This window comes from Colletotrichum abscissum (genome assembly GCF_030869225.1).
Source record: "Colletotrichum abscissum strain IMI 504890 chromosome Unknown Scaffold_34.1, whole genome shotgun sequence".
NCBI lineage: Eukaryota > Fungi > Ascomycota > Sordariomycetes > Glomerellales > Glomerellaceae > Colletotrichum > Colletotrichum abscissum.
In genome coordinates this window covers 443924-471788 of record NW_026850254.1, presented here as the reverse complement: position 1 = coordinate 471788, position 27865 = coordinate 443924, and the positions used below count along the sequence as shown (strand labels likewise).

General features: G+C 53.9%; 5 protein-coding genes across 5 annotated transcripts; 2 read left to right on the top strand and 3 right to left on the bottom strand.

Annotated features, from left to right (window-relative positions):
• Positions 1-260: 260 nt before the first annotated feature.
• On the bottom strand, positions 261-7273 carry CABS01_11946 (uncharacterized protein; the record flags this gene model as incomplete). Its single annotated transcript, XM_060545300.1, has 2 exons — positions 261-1137; positions 1239-7273. 2 exons carry the CDS (start codon positions 7271-7273, stop codon positions 261-263), a joined length of 6912 nt encoding a protein of 2303 aa, XP_060397165.1.
• A 581-nt stretch (positions 7274-7854) lies between these two features.
• CABS01_11945 (uncharacterized protein) lies at positions 7855-9345 on the top strand (the record flags this gene model as incomplete). Its single annotated transcript, XM_060545299.1, has 1 exon — positions 7855-9345. One exon carries the CDS (start codon positions 7855-7857, stop codon positions 9343-9345), a length of 1491 nt encoding a protein of 496 aa, XP_060397164.1.
• A 1842-nt stretch (positions 9346-11187) lies between these two features.
• Positions 11188-15426, top strand: CABS01_11944 (uncharacterized protein; the record flags this gene model as incomplete). The annotated part of the gene is made up of 3 exons (XM_060545298.1): positions 11188-11454; positions 11512-11743; positions 11876-15426. The coding sequence occupies 3 exons, from the start codon at positions 11188-11190 to the stop codon at positions 15424-15426; spliced, it is 4050 nt and encodes a 1349-aa protein (XP_060397163.1).
• A 1931-nt stretch (positions 15427-17357) lies between these two features.
• CABS01_11943 (uncharacterized protein) lies at positions 17358-19087 on the bottom strand (the record flags this gene model as incomplete). Its single annotated transcript, XM_060545297.1, has 4 exons — positions 17358-18052; positions 18131-18384; positions 18495-18625; positions 18683-19087. The coding sequence occupies 4 exons, from the start codon at positions 19085-19087 to the stop codon at positions 17358-17360; spliced, it is 1485 nt and encodes a 494-aa protein (XP_060397162.1).
• Positions 19088-20832: 1745 nt separating this feature from the next.
• CABS01_11942 (uncharacterized protein) lies at positions 20833-24585 on the bottom strand (the record flags this gene model as incomplete). The annotated part of the gene is made up of 2 exons (XM_060545296.1): positions 20833-23220; positions 24313-24585. 2 exons carry the CDS (start codon positions 24583-24585, stop codon positions 20833-20835), a joined length of 2661 nt encoding a protein of 886 aa, XP_060397161.1.
• Between the last annotated feature and the right edge of the window lie 3280 nt (positions 24586-27865).

Genomic DNA, 27865 nt, shown 5'->3' with positions numbered 1-27865 from the left:
ATGGATGACTTGTGGCAGGATTACTGGGATTCGAGGAGATCCCGTGAGATTTTTCTGTCTCAGTAAATCATGACACTATGTTTCACAGATCTATGAATCCAGCCTAGTACTTAGTCAGCTTTCGATAGAATATGATGATATATATCCAATGCTAGTGGAAGCGCATGGTTGAAACCAATAGTTGGTCAGTCACCTCACTTATTGTACGTATAAACATGAACAATGAAAGATTTCTTACTACTTTAATAAGAAGCAACTATCTAGTCATGAAATATAAACTGGTCAACAAGCTGTGCTATGCCACCCACAGTCGCCAAAATGCCCACCCCCGCCGCGCCTAAGCCCGCCCGCCCAAGCGTGCCGAAACCTTTCGCCCAGGTTCCGACGGCGGTCGTAATCCCCCTGAACATCTGCGTGTTCTGGGCGACTGGCAAACCAGCCGAGAGGGTGCCGGTCATGATGTCCATCACCAGGTCCAGCGAGGTCACCTCGTTGTGGGTGCCATATGCCCAATTATCAGCGGCGTTGGTAGCAAAGTTCTGACCGACGTTGGCGCTTGGGTTCAAGCCTAGACGGAGTGCGAATTGCTTCATGGCCAGCACGCTCGGGCTGGGACGTGCCGCGCCGCCGGTAGCCTCAGCCAGCGCCGTCGTCTTCGCACCCTGTGCTCCATCTGACGCTGCCGTCGCCCCATAGTTGGTGCCGGTATTGGACCGCGCAACGCGCGACGTTGATATCAACGGCTCGTCCGGGTCGACGAGCGGTTCAGACCTGCGCGTGGCGAGACCGGCGGCTTCCTGCTCTTGTTTGACGAGAATGTTGGCATTGGCGCTGGTGTCTTCGGCGACCTCGGGGGCTACGACGTCGCTAATGTCGGATACAGCGCTCCCAGCCGTCGGCCCCGTATCTGCCGCCGCCGTCTCGAGGGAACCCGCCGCCGCCTTGGTCATGAAGCCCGCACCACTCCAATACGCGCCCAGTCCGCCCGTGATGGCACCCGTTACGGCTCCCACAGCGCCTCCGATGGCCACCTCGACCGCCCAGCCCTTGAAGAAGGTCCCCGCGTCCGTGACGTTGCGGTGTTTCCACGCGTACGTGACCGACGCCATGCCGGCGCCCAGCAGGAAGCCTGACGCACTAGAGGGTAAAGATTGATAAGTCAACGTTATTCGGGAAAACGGTATAAGTCGTCAAGATTCAAACAAGTAAGAGAACAGGAAGGGAACGATGTTACTTACGCGCCTAACCCGATCGCAGCAAGGATTGGAAGATCCGCGCCCAACGTCACAACAGTAAGGACGATAAACGCCGCGATCAAGAGCACCCCGACCACGATCGCGACCCAGAACATCCACGAAAAATGCCCGGTTGGGTCCGTATGGTTGACTGGATCATTATTCTCGAAAGCCATACGGTTCATGCCGTCCGGGTACAGCGTCTGCCGCAGGGTGAGGATGGAATCCGGGGTGGTGAAGCGGCCTGTAACCGGGTCGTACATGCGCGCGCCAAAGTCCAGCAGCTCGCTCAAGTCGTCCATGACGGCTCCCTCAAACTCACGAGAGCTGCGCGAAGCCTTGCTCCCGGTTGACTTGATCACCTGTCCGTAGTCGTCGTAAGTGATTTGCCTGATCAGACGCCTGTCGAAGCCGTCAAAGACGTGCGTTATGCTCCCTTTGTGGTTCGTCATAGGCACTCGGAATTTTCGTGATTTTTGGTCCTCTATCGGAGGGGATCCAGACACGGATGGCATAATTTTGGTCCAGACTGTGACTGCTGTTTGATCGGGAAATTTGAAGTCCTTTTTGACGGTCTTCGAGCCGTCCTTGCTGAGAATCTCCTGGTACTCTGGGCCCGCATTGATCTCGATGGACCCGTCGGGGGCTTGTCGGACGACGGTGAATAGGCCGTGATCCGAGAACATGATTGATGAGCCCTTTGAGCTTGTCGCAGAGCTCATCTTGCCATTCTCGTCGTAGGTGTAGCTCATCTCGGGGCCGTCACCATTCTTGCGCGTCGTCAGACGACCGGCAGCGTCCGAAGTGGACCAGAAGACCGTCTTGCCGTCCCGGGAGCCTTCGATTCGGGTGAAATCCTCGTCCGATGAGTAGCTCAATAACATACCGTCCTTTGCTGTCAAATCTCCCGACGAGCTGTACGAATACTTGCGGTTGACACCTTCGGCGCTGTGTGACGCGACCAGCCGCCGATCGATATAGTCGTACGCGATGGATGAGCCGCTGACACTCTCGTTAAGGCTGCTTACCTGGTCGAGCGGGTTATACACCAGGTTATGATCGACCAGCCTCTTACCTTGAACCTGCTCTTGTCCTTCCAGTAAAGTCATCCTGGTTGGCAGGCCCAGCTTGTCAAACGCAACCTCATGGTGCCACCCGCCCTGAGCCAAGTCGGAACCACGGATCGTCCAGGCTGTAGGTGTGCCCGACTCGCTGAATGCAGTCGTAGACGCAGATATATCCCAGCCACTCTGCTCGCCGCCAACAGGAGGGGCCTGCATTTTCTTCTGGGTCAGCCTAAGTCCAGAGTAGGTCGAGTTCACCGTCGTCGAATCGGGCAGCGTCTGGGTCAGGATGCGGCCCAGACTGTCGTACGTCCACGCCGATTTGAGCACAATAGATTTAGAACCATCCCAAAAGGGCACGTCACCCGTCAACTTGAGGGATTGGCCGGTTTTACGCGCCGCTTCGTCGTAGGTGTATTCGTACTCGAGCTTCCGCACCGCCCGCGACTTCCCGGCCGCGTCGACTGTGTCTGGACTGCACTCGATCGTAACGCCGGCGAGCAAGCCCTTCCCGGTGCCCGGCTCGTCGAACTGGAATCTCGTGGTCCGCACGACACCGCCCTTAAGGTCTTTGCCGACGATTTGGACCGTTCTTCCCATCGCGTCGTACGTTCGCTCCAGGGCCTCTCCAAGCACGTTGACCTCCCTAACGAGACGGCCGCTCCCGTCGTAGGAGCGTGTCAGACCCCTTGTTCTCTTAAGCGGGTTCTGATATGGGTCGTTGATATCGACGACGCAACCTAGAGAGTTATACTTGCGCTGTTCGACACGGCCGCCCGCATCGGTGAGCTCGACGAGCCGGCCCCGTCCATCATACTTCCACGTCTTGACCTGGCCGCTGCCGTTCCGTGACAGAACGATCTTGTCCTTGCCGTCCACACTGGCAAACTCCTGATAATCCGTCTCAATGATGGACCTGGTACTCACCGGCGAGGAAAACTCCCCGATCAGCGCGGCGGTGCTGAAGTGGGTCGTGCGAGTAGACCCGCCCCGGCCATAGACGGCGTCTATAGCCGTGAACCCGTCGCTGGGGTTACTTGCCGGCCGTACGAGCAGCACCGCCCTGCCTAGGGCATCGAAGACGGAGAGTGTCGAGCGGGAGTTGTCGGGCGCGGTACTCCAGCCTGAGGGATCGGGCGCGTATAAGGTGCTCCTCACGACGGGATTGTTTCCCGTGTCGTACTCGAAGAACGCCCACGACCTGCTGGAGGCCACACCGCCGCCGCCACTGCTTTCCGCGTCCAACTGCTCCGCGCTGCGGCGGTTGCGGCCCTTGCAGTCCACAAAGTGGGTGGCAGGTAACACTGGCATCGAAGACGGACCGGCGAACTTGGCCACGGACTTTGTGGGTGCCGGCTTCGAGGTCACCGGGTCAATGTCGGTCGTCGCGTATGATGTCTCTTGATTGCGACAGAGTCTTGAAGTATCCAGTATCTTGCCGAAGTCTTGGCTCTTGACGCTCGTCCCGGCCGGTCCTCCGTCCCACTTGGAGTCGTCCGTGTCGGATTCGGTGGCGGTAATCGCCTTGGTTCGCTCCCGGCCCCACTCGTCCACGGTGGTTGTCTGGATGACGCCCTTCTCCGACATGTGAGCCGTCGCGACGCCGTACCTTGCGTCCCACGCGTAAGCCGTCTTGAGGTCGACGCCTGTCCCTTTGAGCGTTGTTCTGACGACATACTGGGGGTACAGGCCATCATATGTCATCATCGTCGACAGGCCGGTAGTGCTGGTCTCGGCCAACAGATTGCCAAAAGCATCATAGCCGAGGGTGGACTCGACGAACTGCTGAGAGTCCGAGGACCACAATCGCTGTGTCGTGATGAATCCTTGGTCATTGTACACGAACTGAGTCAGGCTGAGATCTGAGGAGGAAGAGTACGTGCTGAAGTTATTGCTTCCCGCATTGGAGGTAACCTTGCTGGCAGCGGTAAGGCCTTGAACGCCCAACCGAGTGGTGGGAGCGTACTGGCTAAACTTCCACTGCTCTCCAAGCCGCGTCTTATTCTTGGTGGGCTCGCTGATCTCATACGAGTACTCTACCGTCCTATCCCTCGACTCACCGTCATACCCAAACTCCGTCATCAAGAGGCGCTCCGCCACTTTGCCCAAATCATCAAAGTAAGTCCTTGCTCTCAATGTCTGTCTGACGACGTAGCAGGCGGGTCTGCCACTACGCTTAACCGCCTCGAAGTCGTTGGAGACGGACTTGAGCAGGATCAGTTCGTCCCCGGCCCACGTTGACTGGTGACTCTTTTCCAGCTCCTTGATACGTCGTTGGAGCGCTATTGGAGAGCTGCCGTACGTGTCGCGGGTCTTGACAAGCCCGCAGAGAGGCCACTCCTGGAAGTAAGTCGTGAGAGCACGCACGCCAGACACGGTCTCGGTGCGCGAGACTTTCTCAAAGCTGGACCAGCTTCTTCTCTTGACGTCAAAAGCACCGTTATGGTACTTGTACTCGTAGTTGGCAGAGTAAGGAAGCGGGTTGACCCTGGCATCGTTGTCCTCGCGGACGCGTGTCACGAGGTAGGCCGGGATGGCGATACAGCGTACATTCTCATCGTCGTCTGCAGGACGGTACGTCTTGTAATCGACACCAGACTCGTATACCTCGGCCCGCGTGGCGGAGCCATATTCGATTGTGGACCGTAAACCGATCGGACTGGTCACGGTTTGGAGGTGGTCAGAGAGCTGGACGTTGTTGTAGATGGGGCGGACGGCGGCGTGATTGTCGTATAGAGAGTACGCGAGCCATCCACAGCGCGACACCCCGTTCAGGTCGATAGGCGTCAGGTGTAGTTGGTCTGCGGGATCGCCCAGCGAGGCGCCGCCGGTCTGGACGAGAGGCTGTGAGAGGGCTTGAAATGAGCCCAGCTGGCCGTTACTGTTACCGACGGCCAAGATACAATTCCAGGTCTTATTGTCGGCGTTCGGGTATGCGTACGCAATGCCACCAAAACGGGCACTGGAGGGGTTCACGGCAAAGACGCGGCCCAGGCCCATCGGCTTCGCCGAAGTAACGACAGAGGTCTGCTCGGCCTGCCGCGCAAAATTGCCGTTGGAGTCGTGGAGAAAAGTCGTTGTGGTCATGGTGAAGGTGGCAGTATCTCCGCCGCCACAGCTGGCAACGCGTGCGGTGCAGACAACGATATCCAGGCAGCCGTCGCCGTTGACGTCGCAGACGGCCGTCGAGCGCCGGACCTTGTCCTCGGGCACGTAAGTCAGGATGGGCTGGGAGCTCAGGAGACTGAAGGCATGCCCTTCCGAATCGTGCTGCATAGAGCCCATACTGATGACGTCTACCCATAAACATCGAGACCCAACCCCGGCGGAACCTTCCATTACGTGGACGAGAGCTGGCGCGCAGGTCTTGTCGTTATGGAAGACAAAATGTTCGATGGTAAGCCCTCGCACCGGCCACGCAGGCGACTGGCGTGACGGGGGTATGGCGTTAGGCCGCGTTATCATGGCGGCCACATCATAAAAGGTGCGAAGGGAGTAGGTGCGAGCACCATGATCAGTTATCATTTGCAAGATATCTATCTGACCGTCACCAGTGGTATCGGCGAGCAAGAAGCGACTGCCGTGTTGCCAGGCAAAACCGGACGTGATGATGATGGGCTTGTCGAACCCTTGGCCGTTGGCGCGCAGGACGGCAAAGGATAGGGAATTCCTTTGGGGGTTCCTGTACGGGATGACGAGGTCCGAACGGCCGTCGTGGTTGAGATCGGCCACCAGGATATCGGGAATATTGTTAACGTCTGTCCAGGGCAACTGAACTGGAGCATGCCCAACGTCCATGCCGAGGTTCTTGTTGTGAGGCCACTGCAGTTTTGGGGGTGTATACGTCTGAGAGGACTGCTCTTGATGTGAAGTCATCGCGGCCACGGTGCGCACTTGGAAGAGGCCGCTGGGACTAGGTAGCTCTAGACAGACGAGATCACTGTAGCCGCGACCTGTGGTATCAAGGGGCAGGATAGCGGCAGGGGCGGCGCCAGTACGCAGGGTGAAGGCGCCGGCCGGGTCCTGGGCGAAAGGCGATGTTCCGGCGGCCGAGTCATCGGCCGCGGTATATGTGAAGGTTGTCGGTGTGAGCGCATTGTTATTTGAGCCACGCTCCGTGATGGAGGCGAGAAGGGACTCGCCGCTGGCAGGAGACGACGTGTAGGTGAGATCAAAAGCCCTGGCCAGATCTGACTGTTGGGCGCTGTCAGGACTGCCAACACGAGCCTCGATGCGTTCGAGCCTGTAGCCAATGTTGCGCAGCTGACCATGGCGGACAACAACGGCACGATCTGGGCGGGTGTTGTAGAGGAAAGTCAACCAACAACGGCCCTTGTAGCCGTTGCGGGAGTTGCTGGTGTACTGGATGGTGTCGATATACGACACTTGTGTAGACGACGTCGACGACGATCCTTTCTCTGACGGCGGACGAGAGCCTCCAGCAGCCAGGCCAGGAGACTGGGAATAGTGGTAGGTGACGGTGTTCCCATGGACGTCTGTAGTACTGCTGAGACGCCACTGACCGGGCAGCAGCCGACTGTCTGGCGTGGTGCCGTACTCTTTCGTGCGGCCATCAGTATCTAGGAGTTGGAAACCTCCAGATGCCAGAGATGTGACGACCTGACCCGCGTCGACCTGGGTACAGTAGCGCGCGTCTCCCGTGCCATAGGAGCCCTGGAAGCAGATGAGCTCTGCACCATCGACGGCTAGACGCCAGGGAACGGGCACCTCCTTGCTGGCAAGAAAGTCTGGGTGCTGACGGATCGCGCGAGATGGCGCAACTCTCTCGATGGAAGACAAGCCCGCAACCGCCCAGCGGAGGCCACAAGTGCCGGCAGCATCGCGGGTTTGCGAGTACTGCAGACTGAGCTTGGGAGTATTTCCCTGCCCGATACCAGAGGGGACGGTGATGGGGAAAGAATAGCTGGCGTGGCCATTGGCGTCAACGGCGAGAGCGCCTGAGGGTCTATCCATGAGTTTCCTCTAGAATGTACGAAATAGTACCGTAATTCAGTCCGACGATGTGCGACTGCTAGCTTCGCCTCTTCGATTCTGCAATTCTGTAACAAAAGTAAGTGGTGTGTATTGAGTGTTTGACAGAGAGATTTCCGACTTAGATACTTACACGACGGTTGGATGAATGAGTTAACTGACAAATACACACAAAAGACGGATAAGAAACAATTAGTATATCCCTTTGGACGTGAACCTTTTCAGCTAAGCAGTGATGCGCCACAACTCCATCCCTGTCTTCAGCCGTCGGAGCTAGGTTTTCAGCTCACTCGTGACGTCTTCTAACTTTTGACAAAAACACTCCGTGAAATTCCAGCTGCCTTTCGTAGTGAAAAGCGCAGTATTGGTGAGAGGACACCTTTCTTTACCCCATCAGCTCAGAGGCGAAGCCACTCTGCGATGCTCATAATACTCCGTCTTAACCCGTTCAATATTGATTGCCAACCAGTGAGGTAGTCGTCAAAATAGTAGCACATGCCAAACCACACTCACCTACACACGCGCACACACAGGACTCTGATCTTAGTCCGCAATAATTCATCATGTCTAGCGACGAGGCCACGGAAGCGTTGCTGCTCTGCTACTTGGACGGGAACAGACTCATTTTTAGATATCTCCGTCGCAACGCAGGAGCGGAGAACAGCTCTAGCTTCGCGACCATCAGCAAGCCGTACCCGCTCAACTTGGGCAATTCGCTATACAGCTTGATCCCGGGCTACCGGCCTTCGTGGCCCATGCCGGTCAACTACAATGACAATATAGAGATCAAGTCCACCGGCGCTCTGACCTGGCAGGACGGCCTCGCCCAGCTGCAAATGGTTGTCGTTGTCAGCCACGGCCAGCAGAGCAACGATGCCTCGAACCCGCGATACAAGGCCTTTGTGCTGGAGCTCACCCCGAGTCTGGACATCTGCTCCGCTGCGTGCCTGCCCGCGGGGACTGAGACGGGACCAGCTACTGACTGGGCCAACCAGCCCTGGTCCGCCGGCGTCAAGCAGGACGACTTTTCACAAATGTCTGCAAGCATCCTGACCGTCAACGGCCGGCTGTTCGCCACGGCCTCGCCCTTCTTCCAGCCCATCGAGCACAACCTGCTGGTTCCTGACGCCAACGACCCGTACCGCGTACTCGCTTATGACGAAAACAAGTGGCCCAGGGCCGACGACCGCTTTGCCGCACTCTGCTGCCGCAAAGACTCCGGTGACCGTGACTTCTCCGTGCCTGCGCGGGGCGGGACCGCGTACTTGACCGGTTACCGCCCGTCCGCCGACTGGTTCGCCTCGCCGGTGTTGATTCCAAACGGACCACGAATAGACAACAGAGGCACAGGAAACGTCGGACCGCAGCAGCTCATCTACCTCGACAACTCGACTACCGTCTTTGCGCTATATACTCCGTTCCCAGATGACAATAGCGGCCAGGGCTCATCGAGAGTCATCACGCTCGGCTTCACCAGCGCCACCGCCGTGGGCAGGCTCACCTCCATCTCGACGGACACGCGGTGGTCCCTCCTCAACATCACCTCGGGCAGCCACGGCTTCCGGGCGGCCTGTGCCGTCGCCGTCCAGCCACCCGACCCGTCCGCCCCGCCGATCCTTTACATCTTCGCCATCGATTCCAACGACAACAATCAGGGCCGGCTCTGGTACATGTCGCTGCCCCTGTGCGGCTACGACTCTATGTACGGCCACCCGAACCTAGAACCGGGGACCACCACCATCGACGTGGGCGATCAGGCCGCCAGCAACAGCCTGGAATGGGTAGACGACTTTTCTCGGCAGCCCATAAACGCTGAACCGACGAGGCCACTCAAGGTCGTCCGCTACGGCAACTCTCTTGGTGTTTTCCACCAAGTCGGTGGTGAGATTCGGTTGCTCAGACTCGACCTGCAAAGGGATGGCTCCCTCACCGATCCTGCCTTTCCCCAATTCAAACACATGTATCGTCAGTATACCAAAGTCACGTCTGAGAATTCGGCTATGCTAGTATCTGCTTGCGCCATGCCCCTAAAGTTTTGCAACCGCTTTGTTTAAGACCCTTGAATTCGCTCGGGTACGGGATATGTGAGGTGGAGAATTGCAGATAAGCAGTCGTTGATATCGTGAACATCATTGACTTCATGCCAAGGCAAGGTAGGCACCGTAAACCTAGACGACCATACGCAAGTGGATAGTCTGAGAAGAGAGAGCAGACGATGAGAGGGAATAAAGAAACTGCAGTTCATTAGACTACTTGATTCGTCAATCCTGCTATCTAATTCCGGTTGAGAATGAAACAGGATTTTCTCTGCTAGAATTTACGCAGCTCGTCCCGTGACATTGCCCATACTTCCGCCGACCAAACCCCGCCTACCGTCGCTCTTACATCTCTTATACTTCCAGAGTGTTTATTTTTGAAGCAATTGTGACGTTCCTGGCGGTCTCCTTGCTCTGATGATCTGTCTATTCCACTTCTACTGAAGCCTTCCCTGTGAGATGAGGGCATGTAGCAGCGGAGGCCTGACAGGCTGTGCTACAGCGCGTCAGGAGGAGGTAAATCCATGCTGCGTGATCAGTTGTAGAGCTGTGAATTGCACTTCTGCCTGATCCTAGCATAGCTATTGATAGAGGCGGCTGAAGTTGAGTACCTGGGAGAAAACCAATCAATCATTCACGTACCATTCGAGGCTAGCGCTTACTCTTGCATGTCCATCCTGGAGTTATCGGCGAATGATCCTAGAAGCTGTGGTCCGACTGCTCAAGTCAGGTCTCATCAGCCGCTGGTAGGTATTCAGCAGGTCTTGGTAAATCAGCGCGGGGGATTGGTTGTCGCGGCGGCATGCAGTGGTTGTTGGTTTGTGGTTTGAGGCATCCAAACACGCCTTGATAAATCCGAAGCTGAGCTGGAGTGCGAACCCTTGTCAAAACCGAAGCACCAATGTCTCCCAGCCACGGACGCCACCTAATAGGAGGTGTTACCCTCGAGAACAGTGCTAACGGAGGGGAAGAAATCTTGCCTCTTCGCCCGCTTCCGCTCTTTCACCGGCTTCGTTTTCTGGTGCGAGGCCAGCAGCACCATGCCGACCGATCACAACCAGAACTTCAGGATACGAGGACTGCCCCGCGAATATGAGACCAGGGCTGACGTTCGTGTATTGGTCAAGGAAGTTCTTTCTCTCAAACCCAACGCAAGCGTCATTGTTCATTCGCTTGCGATTTGCCCTGTCAAACGAGATAGTCGAGTCGCAACTCTCCGCTTCAACCCCCTCCCAGATTGCTTCTCAGATCGCTCTAGAAATGAATGGGTAGTGAGCCTAACGAATGAGGATGACTCCGATTTCAAGGCACCACTCATTTTCGATACTCACTTCTCGGGCTTCACGCCTCTTCAACGTACCGTTGACGAGAGTTGTAATGTAGAGTGAGTTGACGACAATCTCACGGCGACTTACGCGACATTAACCCATGTTCCAGTGTGATTGCTATGTCTGGCCTCGGAGGGCACGCATTTGGTTCGTTTAAGGAAAGAGGAGGGCCTTTCATGTGGCTTCGAGATGCGCTTCCATTAGATGTTCCAAACGCAAGAATCTTAATATATGGATACGACACTCAACTTGTACGGAGCAGCTCCTTCCAAAACTTGTCAGACCTGGGCAGAGCTCTCCAGATAGATTTGAGAGGTATTCAGGTGTGTATAATGCGCCTGTGATCTGAGTTGCCTCATGAAGCTAATCTAGCACACAGGACCCAGCGCATTCTCATCCCGTAGTGTTTATCGGGCACAGCCTGGGAGGTCTTGTTATCAAAGAGGTCAGCTCAATCCAAATGAACACCGAAGAAGGAATTCATCAGCTACTGACATCCTTGCTTTATCCATTGGTGCAGACTATAGTCAGAATGAAAGAAGAGATACACGAAGCGCATGCATCAATCCTAGATTCTATCTCTGGATTCATATTCTTTGGCGTTCCTCATCAAGGCTTGGCTATCGAGTCACTCGTGCCCTTGGTCAAGAATCGGCCGAACCGGAGTCTTCTTGAGTCGCTCAACAGAAACTCAGCACTCCTCCAACGCCTGGACAAAGAATTCAACAACGTGATTAGTGCAAGGAGACCGTCAATTGTGTCCTTCTACGAAACGGAGAAGTCTCCCACGGCTGTAGAAGTAGGTTCATCTAGATTGGTTGGCCTCTAACGAAGTGCCTACTTACGCTTAATTTAGGTGAATGGCAAGTGGGAGTTGTCTGGACCTAGCGAAGTCTTAGTTGATGTCTCTTCAGCGACATGCTACAGTAATCAACGCCATCCGATTGACCGCAACCACTCTGAGATGGTGAAATACAGCCACGGACACGACGTGTTCTACAGACGTGTCATCACCGTTACACGAGAAATACTAAGCACCAATACGCAGAGCAGAACCGGTGCCAGAAGTCCAGAGACTGAAATTGATGGTGGGTAGTTGGGTCCCAATATTTTGTCTAGACAATAAAATGACAGCTCTTGCAGCATCTGTATTACTTTCGGATGATAATAAGGGTATGGACCACGAGGACATACTGTAACAAACAGCTGACACGACTTAGAGTGCCTCAGGTCACTTTTCTTTCGAGAACAAGAGTACAGGTACAGCGATATTTATTCCACAAAGAACACCTGTGCGTGGCTTCTCGAGGATCCACAATACCGAGCTTGGATGAACAGTGCGCGAGGTCTTTTCTGGATCAAAGGGAACCCTGGAACCGGCAAGTCAGTTCTCATGAAATTTGCAGTCACAGCTATGGATCTCAGAGGGTCCGGAGAAGTCGTTGTGTCCTTCTTCATACACGGCCGGGGAAACCCTTTGCAGAAGACTCCATTGGGTGTATTCCGGGCATTGCTTAATTCCATGCTCAAGTCCTTCCCACAACACCTTTCTCAACTCACTGGACGCTTCAAAGACCGGCAGGCGCGATTTGGGGCTTATGAAGAGAACCGATGGAATTGGACCGAAAGAGAACTTCAAGATTTCATGTCCGAGCTTTTGATCAAGGGGGCGAAAAAGCAACCTGTGGTAATCTTTGTCGATGCCCTTGACGAGTCTGGGGAAGATGATGCCACGAGCTTACTGAAGTATTTCAAAGCCCTCATGGACGATATTGAACGCGAAAAGGCACTGGTCAAAATTTGCTTCTCTTCGAGACATTATCCTATCCTTGGATGCGAAACGATGTCAACAATCCATGTGGAGGAGAAAAACGACAAAGACATCAGGCTAGTCGTTCGAGAACGACTCAGAGAAATTCAACCGGTAGCAAAGCGGCAACAACTCGAGAATGAAATCTTGATGAAGGCTCACGGAGGGTTCCAATGGACAATATTGGTTGTTGCCGCGATACTGCATGGAAGCGCTATTGGAACTAGCGTCGAGAGTCTGCACAAAAGACTCGCAACGATCCCGGAAGCTCTTGATGGGTTGTACGCTAGTATCTTGAGCGGCGTCGACCCTGTCGAGCAGTACCAAATGACAAAACTATTCCAATGGATTTTGTTTGCCGCACGACCATTGTCTTCACACGAGCTCCGAGAAGCGTTTGCCATCGATTATAAGGACAAGAATTGCACAACTATTTCGCAACTCAGACACCACGACAACTGGACAGATACTACGACTCAATTCGAGAGAATCGTCACACATATCTCCAAAGGTCTCGTGGAATTCCGAACTCGCGAGATTTGGGAGCAATATGAGCCTGATGGAGAGGACTGGGACCGGGAAGCTCAGTTCGTCCACCAGTCGGTTGCGGATTATGTGCTCGAAAAATTCATCCGCCACGATTCTACTGGTCAATCTTCCATTGGAGCTGGTCACTTTGAGATATCGAGGTCTTGTCTGAGCTACTTGACTTTGAGAGAAGTCCTACAAGGCGCTCAGCTATCTTCGGGGAGACTCTCAGCAAGATTTCCGCTGATACCATATACAGCACAGTTCTTGTTCCACCATATTCGGGAAGTTGAACGTGCAGGAATCCCTCAGGAAGATCTTCTTGCGCGTATTCACTGGGGTCGGCAATCCGAAATCTTGAATAACATCGCGAGCCTATGGAGAGTGATGGATCCTGATAATATTCACGCACCCAAGGGATGGCCCTTTGTTGGGGCAACATCCCTTCACGTTTTGGTGGGGTTCGGCTCAGAGAGCTGTTTGGACGCATTTCTTGTCAAAAATGATGCAGAGCTAGAAGTTAGGGATGCGGATGGGAACACACCACTACTACTGGCTCTCAGAGAGTGTCGTGAAGACATGGCCTTACTATTGCTGGATCGGTCCATCGAATGGCAGCTCCAAGAAGAGGCGTCCAACATCGAGGTCGCTGAAGATAACGGCCGAGGGCAGGCAAGGGATTATCTTTCTCACCTAGATTTGAAAAATCGTGACGGGGAAACGCCCTTAACTGTTGCCGCGACGGTGAAGGCCGGTGAGGTAATCTTCAAGTTAATCGAAGCGGGCGCTGATTTGGAACTCTTCGGGCATCCGTTCGAGCTCGTATCATACGCCATCCGTCACGGGGACAGAAAGCTTTTTTCAATACTATTGAAAAAGGGTGTTAAGCACGACGGAGCTATCTTTTCTGCGGTGGTGGACCTGCCTAAGAATGTCGATCTCGATGTTCTAAAGGTTTTGTCGGAACTCCTAAAGGCTGGTGGCAACACACGCAAATCTACGAGCTTCGTTTGGACATTTGAGGATGAAGATGAATATGGAGACGAGGACGAAGCGATGTTTGTGGCGTCGCGAAGAGGTCAGACGGCAATCGTCAGCCTACTCCTGTCACATGGCGCTTTAGCGGATATACGAGACGATTGCGATGATTTCCCATTGCTGATCGCTGCACGCAATGGCCATAAGGAAACGGTGGAGGTTCTACTTGATCACGCACCGCATATGGTTGAAATGGTGGACTACGCCGGGCAGACAGCCTTTGACGAAGCCGTTTCAGAGGGCCATTTTGAATGGGCAATCATACTTCTGCCCCAACATAATGAACTTGTCGCATCAGATGAGGCATTCAATATGGCTATCGAGGCGCGCGAACTAAAATTAGTGGAAGCAATTCTATGCGCGAAAATCGAGAGAACAGACCTAGGCAATGAAGGCGATCGAATAGGTCGAACACCATTCTGGTGGGCTATCCAGGAGGGGCATGAACAGTTAGTCGCACTGCTTCTCGAGGAGGGTGAGGTTGACGCCGATGGAAGAGACCACCATGGCCAATCGCCATTGTCATGGGCTGCCCGTCAGGGGTATGAAAATATAGTCGGAAGGCTTCTCTATGCGGGGAAGATTGACGCCGATGGAAGAGACCACCATGGCCAATCGCCATTGTCATGGGCTGCCCGTCAGGGGTATGAAAATATAGTCGAAATGCTTCTCTATGCGGGGAAGGTTGACGCCGATGGAAGAGACCACCATGGCCAATCGCCATTGTCATGGGCTGCTCAAAAGGGGCATGGAGCGGTAATCAAATTGCTTCTCGATTTGCGGGAGGTTGACGTCGATTCAATCGACCAATATGGCTATACGCCACTCTTACGGGCTATTCAGCATGGGCACGAGGCGGCGGTTTACTTACTCATTGGTAGGGGCAAAGCCGACGTCACCATAGCAGATGAACAAGGTCGAACGCCACTCTTGTGGGCTACTCAGCATGGCAAAAAGGAGGTGGTCGAGTTGCTTCTCGACACGGGTAGGGTTGACGTCGATAAAAAGGATCGTTATGGCCAAACACCACTTTTCTGGGCTTCTCAGCATGGGCTTGAGGCGGTGGTCAAGCTCCTTGTGGACAAGGGTAAGGCCAGCGTTGATGGAAAAGATCAATGTGGTCGAACACCGCTCTTATTGGCCGCTCAGCATGGGCACGAGGCGGTGGTCAAGCTTCTTCTTGATACAGGTAAGGTCGATGTCGATGGGAAAGATCAACACGATCGGACACCACTCTCATGGGCTGCTGAGGAGGGGTACGATAGAATAGTCAAGCTACTCATGGATACAGGCAAGGTTGACGTTGATAGAAAAGATCAATATGGTCGAACGCCACTCTCATGGGCTGCGCAGCGAGGGCAAGAGGCGGTTGTCTGGCGGCTCAAGTACTCATAGAAACTTGCACACTTTGCATGCAGTCTCTTGACCAATTTTCCCCTACGTCTTCGCTGAAGTATGAGATAGTCAAAGGTTCTATTGCGACTAAATCAAGTGCGGCATCTTGTTGTTTCCCCAAACCAGCGGAAGCCTCCTTTGAGAGGCTGCATCGCAGCATCCTTTCCGTAGCTTGAACTAGCTACCGCTTATTACTTCTCGTGCGGCGGCCTAAGTGTGACGAACAAAGATGCCGATTTTGGCGTAATTATCGGAAGTAAAGAAATGGAAGGTGGCTAGAAGTTAGACGATGATCCGCATCGAAGATCATACGTGCCCAACAGTGTCTTTCAGGCGTGTGTGTCCCGACAATGGTGATAGAGGAACTTGGACACCTCTGACCACTTATACTCTTCTGTCTCGGCCCCTTGACTAGGTTTTGCCCTTGAGAGGCTTCTCCTGGGAAGCATCAAGTCACATTTCCTGCACGATACCTAGCAATGATGTTGGACTCCGTATTACCAAAGTCAATGCGAACCCGGAGTCAATGACCAATAATATCTAATGATGAATGCAGCTTCATCAAGTTCTAGAACCAAGCTTGCAATACCGTGGAAAGGCGCAAGTGGAAAGGCGCAAGTGAAAAGGCGGCGTGGACCTTCTCACCACGGTCTTCGAAGGCCGAATCCCACACTCAGCCACAACTCATGGCAACAAGTCTTCCCGAAATCAAGTTTCATGCGTCAATGCTCGCTATGAAGTTATTATGCTTTAATCAAGGCTTCTCAAATTGACATACACAAAGCTCGCCTATTTTTCAGAGGGTTGCTTTGGGAGAACGGCTGATGCGTCCTAGACATCGCCGTCGGCTTCATCTTTACCATCAGAACCGAGGGAACAGCGTCGAAGGCGATTGTGAAAGCAACACTATCAAGGGAATTTCATTGAAATGACGGAGAGCAACCTTACTTGGGCTTTTCCCTGGTGCACTTCATTGAGGCCCAGCGGTAGCGTTCCCCACCACGATCGTACCAAAGTGGACCACGATAGCTTCACAAAAAGATCAAAAACATACAACACCAGGTGTTCGCTGGTCGTCACCGACCCAACTACTAATCCGGCCCTCATTGGCTTGTCTATGGGAGAGCGGACGGGATCCCGAATTTTCCAATGGGTATGGTCGTATGTGAAAATATTGCGAGATCTCAGAGATTGTGAGGGGCCACGCGCAGTACTACGGGATTCTAAGATCAGCTCATTGTGCACTTTTCTGCTGCATTTCTGCTCAGTCGGTGAAGTTTTGGTTAGTATTTGGTCTCTTCGCAACTAGCAGGCCAGGAATTTGAACCATCAAATGAGAACTATGAGTCGCAGATGCAGTATAAACTCCGGCCGGCGAAGCTACGTGTCACAGATGCAATCCCTTTGATAATGTTTTGACTTATGCCTAAAGCAACAAATACGATAAGAAGTCTTGCATGAGAAGATATCATAAGAATTCTCTGTGAACTCTAAACATGGGTACTTTCCATCGGTCCAAAGACACCAGCAGACGCAAAGGTCCGCGCCTTTGACATTTCATGGTCCGTCTGACAGAATCTATATGCTCTGCGGACGCCCCAAAGAAGAACTCATAGAACCAATCTGCGGTTCAGAATCTATAAAAAAGCACTCCCTATCGTTCATGCAACGCATTTCATATCCTTGCAGCGAGACTACGCGGCGATTTCTTTACCAACTACATCCGCTGAGTTGTCAATAGGTATACGACACAGGGAAGAAGCTCACAGAGGCTAACTGCTGTTAGGGTCTAGAAGATGAATTACTGAATCTGCCCTTCCCTCGAGGTGTACTCCCAGCGCTCTATATATGCCTGAGCTGCTCCTTTGTTGCTTGGTCCCCCTCCTCATGCCCCTTAAGCTATCCCTTAACCGGCGAGGCCTGACATGAGTCTACCTGGGATTAGGATCAACTCCCTCAAAAGCAGTGCCAGAGAACATCTCCAATGCCGTGTCCGGTTCTTCGGCAAAAAGTCCTGGAAGAGTACTACCGTTACCCAATAACTGATCCAACCACAAATCCCCGTTGACATTAGCGAAAGTCGCTTCCGGCGTAGGCCAATACATGTTGTCGTTGCCGAAGTTTACAGGTACATTTTCCAGGTTCGGACGGACGGAGAGCCACTCATCTTCTCCTCCCGCAGACGAGAAACCCGAAGTCTTGAACGGCTCTGACGGCTGTCTGATCTGTGTTGCTGAAGGAATCGCGCCGACTTCGTCAGGTTTCTCGTCCAGCCTACTGTTTGCTGTCCTGAGTGGCTGCTTGTTGCTCCGAATCTTGAATTGACGATTGGCCTGATTGATCTTTCTTGCTTCACTAGACTTTGGGACGTGGTTAGGCTCCCTTTGACTGGCAATCTGTTGCGTAGACTGGCGAATCATCTTGACCGCGAAAGCCTTGCACACGTCCAGGACCCTGCTCCGCTTGCGCTTACCCAAGGCCCCCCCGATAGCTCTCTCCATAGCCGAGTATGTTTCATCTTCTATACTAGATGGTATGTCTTGCGTGAAGATGCTTTCGGCATCGTCTTGTTCCTTTGTCGATGTCCCCGTTGTCGTACTCGGTTCATCGAAAGGTGTCCTGTAGACTTTGACCGACGTCAGTTAGCGCTCTTCCATCGAATTCATGACGAGAACTTCGGCAGAGAGCCTCAAAAAAGGCTTACAAGGATCCGGTACATCTTTTCGATCGGGGAAGAGTATTTTGAAAATCTCCTTCCACTTGTCCTCCTCCGTCTCGACTCCTTTCCTGCGCTTCTTGCTCTTAAGCAGCTCGCCCTGAGCGGCATCGTATCCCTCAACCAGGCCGCCGCCTTGACTGACTTCACATGTGGATTTCTCTCTCAGGTGAGTTTCGACCTCAGTGTTCGTTTTGAAAATAGCATGGCACCGTGGACAGTTAGGTTTTTGCTTGTGGGTTCTATATATGTGTTCCCTAGGTAAAGGTTGCAAAGGTTAGTGAACGATAGTGTCCATGGAGCCTACGAAACGTTCGAGATCATTTCGACAGCGAGGAGGGTCACGACTTACTTCAGCCGGTGCGTGGTTCTGAAAGCCGCCCCTCGACAGGTCTTTCTCTGGCCATACCTAGACGGATCGTACTTCGGAAAGGGACAAGCCAGCAGCAAAGATTCAGAGCTCTCCGCTTGAACAAACGCTCCCTGAGATGTTTTAGCATGAGTTTTCTTCGAGAGAATTTTCACAAGCCCTCGACGCACATATCCGCGCGCACTAATACCTTCCGAACCAGAGCAACGTAAATCCCCCGTTATTGAGGTCGTGTTATTCAGAGCGTCGGGTACGGAGACGAGGTCCTCGAAGAAGTCATCAAGGGGCACCTTGGTAGATTCTCTAGATACTGGCCGAAGCTCATCATACGAAACGTCGAACTCGTCCTCCTCATCTGAAGATGAAGAAGCTGCTGTCGGGATTGCAACTGGCCATTCAGATAAACGAATGAGCGATCGAGATTCCCGCCGCCTTCGTGGAAGATACCATTTCAGATTCGGAGGCGAGGCGTCTCCAGCATCCTCAATGTTCAGACGCGATAGCCACGTCCTCAAAGTGGCCATCGGATGGAAGCCTGGCTTAGCAGCCTTCGACACCTCTTTCGACTTGGACATGGTGCGTGAATGACGTTGAGGTAGGAATAGGATTGTTACGGAATCAGAAATCTCGAACCATGAAAGGAAATCTAGGTCTCTTATCAACTAAACTGAGAGGCACCGCTCACCTAGCCCGCGGAGAATATCGCAACTTCGCAATTCTCTCTCTACGCAAAAAAACGCCAGAACGCCAGACCAATACCAAGCCGCCTAATCTCTACACGCCGTAACCACAAGTCATGTCAGGCTAGATGACGTAGTCCCCATGTTGTGCGACGCGAACCACGAAGCAGGCTGGCCGACTGTCCAGTTCAGCTCAGCTGGACAGTGGCAATTATATAGAGAAGAAAAGGATTTGAGTGGCAAGACATTGGTGTCAGTGCCGGCTGGTAGGTGTATATGGATTTTGGAAACGCGCAGATCAGACTATCCGCAAAGTCTTCACTCCATTTTTCTCGAGATGGTACAAAAGCACACGCGGGGACTCGGCACTTCGATTATCCAACGCTTCCCAAACAGACAGATATTTCTGAACTCAAGAAGGCTCTGCCATCATAATCGAACACACTCCCAATCAAGGGATACCAGAGTTTGAGCGCGTAAATGTGCGTCTCGCCCGGTCATGAGCGTGTGAGCTAACCCACAGCCTGATCTCAGGAATGCGCATCATTCAAAAGCAGGCAAGGCCGGACGGAGTCTTGGCCCGGAATGCCCCGCCATCGCCCCGCCACCGACCTTCACGCACCCAAAATTACATCTCATCCAGCGGTAGGCGGTCACGCAGCATCCAGCCAACTACCGGCACGTCACGATACTTTCGCATTCCAGAACAAGTATCCTAGCTAAGTACGCGCATAGTACGTGGCCGCACGTACTCGATGCAAATGAATTATCTCCTACAAAAAGTCTTTTCTACAAATACAGGGCTCCTCCTCCCCCGTTCCCTTGCCCCAAACGCCATGAGAGCTCTGCACCACACTTTGCTCATGCCTCCATGTCGAATTCCATTTCTTCTTTCCTCTCAAGTCTGAAGCCTCTCGTGTGGAATCTTTGCCGCTGAGCGTGGCTGGGTGCGAGTTCTGGTCTGACTGAGGATGCAACGGTTTATTCACTCGAAGTCTTTGGGCGGAGAGTCGGGGAGAAAAAAGAAATCATGATTGATTGCCGCCAAAACGGAGAAAAAAGAAGTATGCCATGCCATGCCATGCTGACCCTTTCATGCCCGACCGTCCGTCGCCGTGTCAAACCATCTCTCAAAATTGTTTCTTTTTTTTGTCGCAAAGGTCTCCGAAAAAAAGTGTGATGCCAAACAGAAAAATTAGTCGTCAAGTCGCGCTTGAGAAACTCCAACAATGTCTAGACGGACAGTCCGTGTCTGCCACAGGTGCGTTCTTCTAGTTCTGTGCCAACGATGAGGGACGAAGCAGGCCATATTGCGAAATGCCCGTGAAGTCTGCCTGGCCGATAGGCTCCTATGACGCGCGAATCGTCAAAGTCGCCTCGAGGTCGTATGTTCGTGCAGAAGAATTATGTATGCTTGTTCAGTGCCACCATTGGCAAGGGTGTAATGTGTGCTCGCAAGAGGCGATAGTCTTGCAAGAGTGAATGAAGTGCGAGAGAACGGGATGATACCGTGCCATCGAGTAGACCGCAAGTGGTAAACGGGCTCTGGCGCCCTTATTTTCTTCAGGGACGATGTGAGTCGCGTAAGCACTTCGAGGATCGAGGCTTTTGAGAGCTTAGTGCTTTCGAGCCGGAGAATACTAGTGTCGGCCCACTTGACTGTTGCTGGCGCGGCTGCGCTCATCCTCTTCCATGACATCGCTCAGGCGGGTCGGATGATGATGCCTTGGGACAGTCTCCCAACCTGGAGCAGCATAGCCCGAGCCGGAATAGTCTTGGGCTGTTCCCTGCTGCTGTTCTCCAGCAGACGTGGTGGGGGTCTGCAGGTAACCGGCACTGGGAGGGTTCGTCGCTGGGGTTTCATACTCTTCTATACCTTCGTCAGAAACTGGGGAAGGTGGAGCAATGAAGGGAACCTTATTTCCCTGGGAATCGCGAACGAAGTGGCCTTGCGCATCGATAGTGTACTCACCTTCAGAGTATCCACCCTCGGAACCAGCACCCGTGTAAGTAACGCCTTCCTGACCTGGATCGCCGGATGGATAGAGGTTGCTGGACGTGGCGGGAATGGATTGACCACCAGGGGCTTGAGAGTAATCGCCAGCGTAGCCGGCCTGCTGGCCGCCGTATTGCTCACGGGAGCTGCCATGGCGACTGGGAACACCCTGCGTCATCGGGACGACCTGGACGCCGCCGAGGATGGTAGGCTGACCGCTCTGCAGAGACTGGGTCCGTTCGCGTTCTTCATGTTCGCGGCGACCAAGCTCCTCCCAAGCGCGGCGGGCCTCTTCTTTGGAGATCTGGAGCTCCTTCTTCATCTCCCTGACGCGTTCATCGTTGGCGGAGTGCTGACGCTCCTTCTGGATAGCTGCCTGAACAGCATTCTCTCTAGCACGTCTCTCCTCGTCAAGGGCCGACTCTAACATGGCGTTGACCTCCTGAGCACGCTCCAGCTCAGCCCGGGTCTCGAAGAACCATCGCTGGAACTTGCGTTCAGAACTAGCGCGGAGGCGCTGCAACTCGACGACGGCGTGGAAAAGGTTGGCACCGGCCGCAGTAAGATCGGTGACCTGGCGAGAGAGCGCTTGGTTGACAGGATCACGCTCAATGTCCTGGTTGTTCTGTTCAAGTCGTCGAATCCAGAAGCTGGTGAGACCCTCCCAATGAGCCGATAAGGTTTCCCAACGCTCAAACGCGTGGGGAAATGAGTTTCTGGGTCTCGATCCCGTAGCGCCAGACTCCTGGGCTCCTTGAACAGATGTGTTAGCAGGCTGTTGAGTGGTGCTGGCCTGAGGGGCTGTGCTGTAGGGTTGCTGGCCGGGCTGAGACGTCGACGCCGTTCGACCGTGTCGAGTCTGCGGCTGAGTCATTGTGGGCTGGCGGGAACTTCCTCCCGGGTTGGTTCGGGTTTGTGGGGTATCGGTAGCTACGGGTCGCCGGTGAGAGGTGGGGTCCTGCTGGGGCACGTTGGCGGCGCCACCAGCTGTTCCTCCTCCGGCAGCGCCAGTAGCGGCGGTGGCAGCTCGGCGCTCCGCATTCCGTCTCTGCGTCTCCTCCAATAGGCGAGCTTCCTGCTCGGCTCGCTGTCTCTCCAACTGCATCTGTTCCTGTTCGGCTCTCTGACGGGCTGCCTCTCTAGCAGCGCGCTCCTGCATGATCATTCTAGGACCACGAATTCCAGAAGGCGAGCTGGTAGGGTTAGGGGCGCCAGTGGTGCGCTGGCGAGTGGAAGCCGAGGCATTGCCGTTGGAAGCGGCAGTGCCGCCTCCGATCAGGTCAGCCATTGATGCGCCTTCTTCTATCTCGTCGGGCGTGAACAGGTTAGGTTGCCGGAGCGCCTCCTCAAGAGCGAAGAGGATGGCACTGCGAGTGTTTCTGGAAACGCGATGAGGTCGGTGAGACTCGCGTCGGGTATGAGAAGACGATGATGTTGGGTCTCGGAATAACAGAGCTTCGTCGGAGGACTCTTCGTCAAAGTCCTCGCTCAGATCCTGTGAGAGAACTCTTCGCGCACGTGAATTTCGTCGATCGAGGGGAGCGACGGTTCGAGGGTAATCGTAATTAAAAGTCGGGGCAGGCGCAAGTGTTGGCGTGGGCGCAGGCGCAGGCGCGGTCGCAACCTGTGGTTTGGGACTGAAACCTACTGATGCGGCCTCAATGTGGACCTGGCGGGCAGACTGCGGTGTAGGACTTGGGGTCGCAACGGATCGCGAAGTACGTCGAAGGGTGCGGTGTGAGAGTTGGGACGAAGCTGGAGTAGTTGGTCTCTCAGCGACTGGATCTGGGGTAATGTTTCGCGCTTGCCTCCGCTGCTGCTGGCGCTGCGCAGAAGGGGTCGTGATTTCGTGAATTTCGTGACGGTCGTTAGAAGGCGTGGGGGGAGTTTGGTCTGTCAACTTGACAATGTTGCCCAGGTCACTGCTCTGACCTGTTGGGGTAGACAAGTCGGAATTATCACCACCTTGGTGGTGATTCGGAACTGAGAAATGAGGTAGTGTTGGTGGTGTTGAGGAGGATCTGGGGGAACGCTGATCCAGCAAGAGTCAGCAAGTACCGAAAGGTAAGAACACGGAGGTGGTGTGGATTGTGCGAAAGTCGAGTTACATGGAAAACCGGGCAGGGAAAAAAATGGGTGAGGTTGGAGGGAACAGGGTACAACTTACTCGGTAGGGTGGTATCTTGATGATGGGGTCCTGATACCACACCCAAAATATTGTCGAAGGCGGTCTGTATGAGCAAGTTGCTACTGCTCAGCAGAGACGAATTGAAGGCGGAGAAGTGAGGGTCCAGAGAAATGGAGTCCAAGAAAGAAGAGAAAGGTGCTAAGCCGGAGGTCTGAGGTGAAGAAATTCGAGAGGTTGGAGGTTGGAGCTTGGGTTGAGAAAAAGAGGGTGGCTAGGCGACAATGCGCTTTGGCAGCGTGGGCGGAATTGGACGGATAGATTGGAAGAAGCGTAATTCGAACGGATAAGAGTGAGACTGGAGCCACCTCACTGCTGCCAGTGGTCGAATTGAGCTGAGCGACCACTTTGAAATGAATTTGTCGGGACTGCTACTGACTGCGTGCAGTGAAGATGTTGAAAATGGCGAAGATGGCGATGCTGAAGATGTGAGATTTTTGGTGGTCGAAGTGAGAGGAAGAAAGGCCGCAGTAGTTTGGAGTAAGGATAAGAGTGAGGTGTGAGGTGAGAGGTGAGAGAGAGAGTGTGTGTGTGAGAGAAGAGGTTGCGCCAGTTGGGAGGCCTGCTGATTGTGCGTGGGGGGGAAAAAGAAAGATGGCAAAAAAAAAATCTTGTGAAATTGGCTTCTCTTTTTTCCCGTCGTGCAGAATGTTTGTTTTGTCAATGAGAAGGTGGATGAGGCGTGAGAAAAGCCAATCTCATGTGAAGGAAGGAGCGGCCAATTGGGCAGTGAGCGGTGGTGGTTGTGCCTTTCTTGCCCAGTTGCGCCTTCCTTTGATTTTCAGTGTCAACTCCAAGGCGAAGTGATTGTGGAGAGCATCACGTAGGACACTCCAAAGGAAGGTACAAAAACCTGGGAGTGAGAAGGTGCAGCACCTTGGGCTGGAAGGGGGGACCAGGAGCTGAAGTTGAGGTACCTTGAACCTCAGGTTCTCCCACTTTCAGGTTGCTGCTCTTCGGCTTCCTCCTCTCTGCGAGGCGGTCCTCCTCCTCGATGCACTTGGATCCAATTGGATGCGACCTGCTTGCCGGAGGCTGGAAGTTGGTCGCGCCAGTTGGGTTGGGTTGCGACGACCAGGCCAGGTACACGACACGTCCACCAGCCAAACAAGCTCTTTTCTCAGTCTCAGTCTCGGACCGTTCAGACTTTCTGATTGATAGCAACACGAATTGTCTCGGGTTGCCCTGGTAGTAGTGCTCGTCCAATTCCATCCAATTCACCACATCCAGCTTCAGCTCAGTCAATGTCAGTGCTGCTGCGCGTACGTGACTGGGCTGACGGGAGTGAGAATTGTTTGGTGGCCGCTGTTGCTCCTGCTGCTACCTTGGGCCAACACGGACCTATGGCAGCTCACCAAGCAACACCTCCTCCATGCGACCTCTGTCAGGATGTGGGTGTCGAGGTCATTGACGGCTTGAGTGAGTGGGTGGTCGGTCCAAAGTCGATGGCGCGCGATCAAGTTCGAGTTCGAGGTCAGGATGACTGATGATGCAAGTCGCGCAAGAGCAGGGCAGAAGGCAGGACGGAGACGGGGACGTGGGACACAAAACGGGATGGGACAGGTGACGGGTTTTAATTGTTTCGGCAGGGCACCGGCATCGTACCCAACACCCAACCCATCATCGCGTCAAATTACGAACCACGGCGGAGCTTCGCTTCTCACCCGGCGGACAAGGCAGGGTTCGAACCATCTCGACATGGAGCTGGGGGCACACTGGAGTCTGGACTCTGGACTCTGCACTGGACAGACAGCATCCGTACGTACAAACCTGAGCCCTGAGGTATTACATTACCTGACATTAAAAGGTAGTCCTGGTGTACGGATACGGATGCAGAGTGCCAACAACATCTCCCACAGGTGGACAACATGGGCCAATTTCCTCTACTGGCGCGCCCCCAGCCAAGGTACAGCATCCGCCAATTCACGGCGTGCAGCCATATGCAGGCTTTTGCAGCTCTTTGCAGGTTGTTCCCCGTCGCGAGGTAACTGGTCTGACGCCTTGGCTCTGCCATCCAACGAGGTACATTGAGATGCGCGCGCCGTGTGGAGAGTTGAGCTGTCGTCTATTGCAGCGCCGGCGTGGAAGATGGCTGCAGCTTTCAGGATTGGGCCCTCGGGATGCCTTAACGGCGCCTTCCTAAGTCTGACCGGTGCATGGCTCTCCCCGCTGAACATCATTGCCATTACGCGCATGGGATCGCGGGATGTGCAGCCTAGGCCGCCTGGTTATCGACGACCATGCGCGACCTGGTCCAGGGATATCCCGACTGCTCATTGAGATTATGGGAAACTTGGCCTACCCAAGGCCCCAAGGAGACTCTGCCGGCCATGAGCTGACATATCGGGCATTGGGTGCCAATTGGGACGGAGGGACGGGAGGATGGGCTAGAAGTGACAGTGTGCGACCAGGCGAAGGCGGCGCCGGCTGCGGCCACGACGGGAGATGAGAGACAAGAGATTGGAACTGCTCGCCTCACCCGTGTGGGATTGACCAGTGACCGATCAGCCGTGGCAGGGAAACTGCCTGCGGTGGCCGCGGTGCCGACGATTGAGATTGAGCCAGTGGGAGAAAATCAGGGGGCTGGGGACGTGTGGTGGGAGCGCACTGGGGATAAGCTGTGAGCTGTGAGCATGGGCAAGGAAGTGGGCGTAGGTTCGGCCGGAGAGGAGAGGAAACACCAATCAGCCCTAGTGTCAACCAATCTGCGCATTCTGACCTCGGCCTAGATCTTGGTAGTGGCCGTAAGACCGGCTTCGATGAGTGACGAGGAGATCCATGACATGTTCATGATCCAAGGGCACTTGTGCGCCGGCGGTGAGAATGAGCTACTTTCAAGAATGAGTGAGCGAGTGCGCTGTATGGTATGAGGGACGAAGAGTGAGAGTGAGCGTGAACTTCAGGACTGAGAGTGAAAATGAGGTGTGGGTGAGTGTGTGTTGTCACTGCGCAGTGACGAAACCCACCCAGATTGCCAGTCGCCTGCCCTTTGGCCTCTCTCTCCTTCTTCAACAGTCCCAACGGGATGGTATTTGCCCGGAGGTTCCCCGCCTAGGCCTCATGGATCATCTGTATCCGTAAGGATCGTCTGCCTTTCGTAAGGTGATGTGGGATAGATTGTATAGCGAACGTCTGAGTAGGATATTGGATTCGAAACAGTGTCTCTGGAAATTAGTGAGGGAAGCAAGCTATTGCAGGTACACAATTGCAAACGATCTAAAAGGTCTTTGCTTTGCATATGTGCCTGGTCTGGAGAAACCAGCGGCCCTCTCCGTCGATGAATTGTCTAGACGATCGGGAACGCGGTAAGACCTGCATTGGCGCGAGGCTCGTTCATCCTTCTCTCGATGTTCTGTCGCCCAGCATCTGACACACGCAGTGTATTGGACAATGCGTTGAGATGGAATCAAGGAGGAAGGAGATGGTCTTGGACGAGCGTTGACACCCACCGAGCGTTGGAACTTTTCTCAAGCTTTGATAGCCAAGGCATCCCAGGAGAGTATTCGGATACCGCAGTAGGTACGGAGTACGTCAGTAGAAGTTCAACGTCCAAACTCCATGGAAGCTTGCTGCTTGAGTGCGGGATGTGCCTGCTCTTAACCCAAATCTTGGCATGATTAGGTAAGGTGCAGCCATCCAGGTCAACTTCAACCTGGAAGGGAAAGGCCTGGGCCCATGTGCCAGCGAAGAGGGAAAGAACAAGGGTGGCCCGTGCTAGAAAGGGAGCTCGGGGATCAAACTGGGAAACAACGGGTCGCTCCCGACGACTTCCCCCTGTTCCCTGATCTTGCAGGAGTGGCAGGACCCAATCAAACTACTCATTGGACCTTCCCCATGATTAAGCTCGCAATTGCCTCGTGGACCTGGAACCGAACGCTCCAAGCAGGTGCGGTGCAGCGGTACTTCCTTCCATTCATCGACGGTTGCAACTTCCTAGACCTGGGGGCCATTTTTCAATTCTTCTTTGACTCTTCATACCCGTCTGTCTGCAACGGTTTCTACGCCTTTGGGAATCAATATTCGCGCCCCCGAAACTTCAAGTCATTGACTGCTCAAATCCAACGTCGCCCATCTGATTTCTGCCCGTTGCTATCCATTTAATCCAACCATTTCATCCGTACCTACGGATACCTTATCGACGACCAAGGGCCATCCTTTCTCGGCGTCTCTTTTCCAATCTGCCGGGCCCCTCAAGCAGCCTCCCTGCTTCACTTACACTCTTGAAATCTCTAAAGTCAAGGATGCCTGCCTGATAGTACCTATCTATCCGAACCCTCGACTCGTTCAAACGTAAAAATCAGCACCCGAGGAAAAAAAAAAAAAAAAAAAAACTTGCGTCGATTTATTCCGTTGACATCCTTGCCCGGAGACAGCCGCCAATCAATCGTAACAAACCCAAGGGCAAGGGGACGCGCAACAGTCCGCCCCAGGGATGGCTCAGAGTCTGCACAAGCCACTGCGTTGGAACCTCACGATACCGGTAATCAACAGC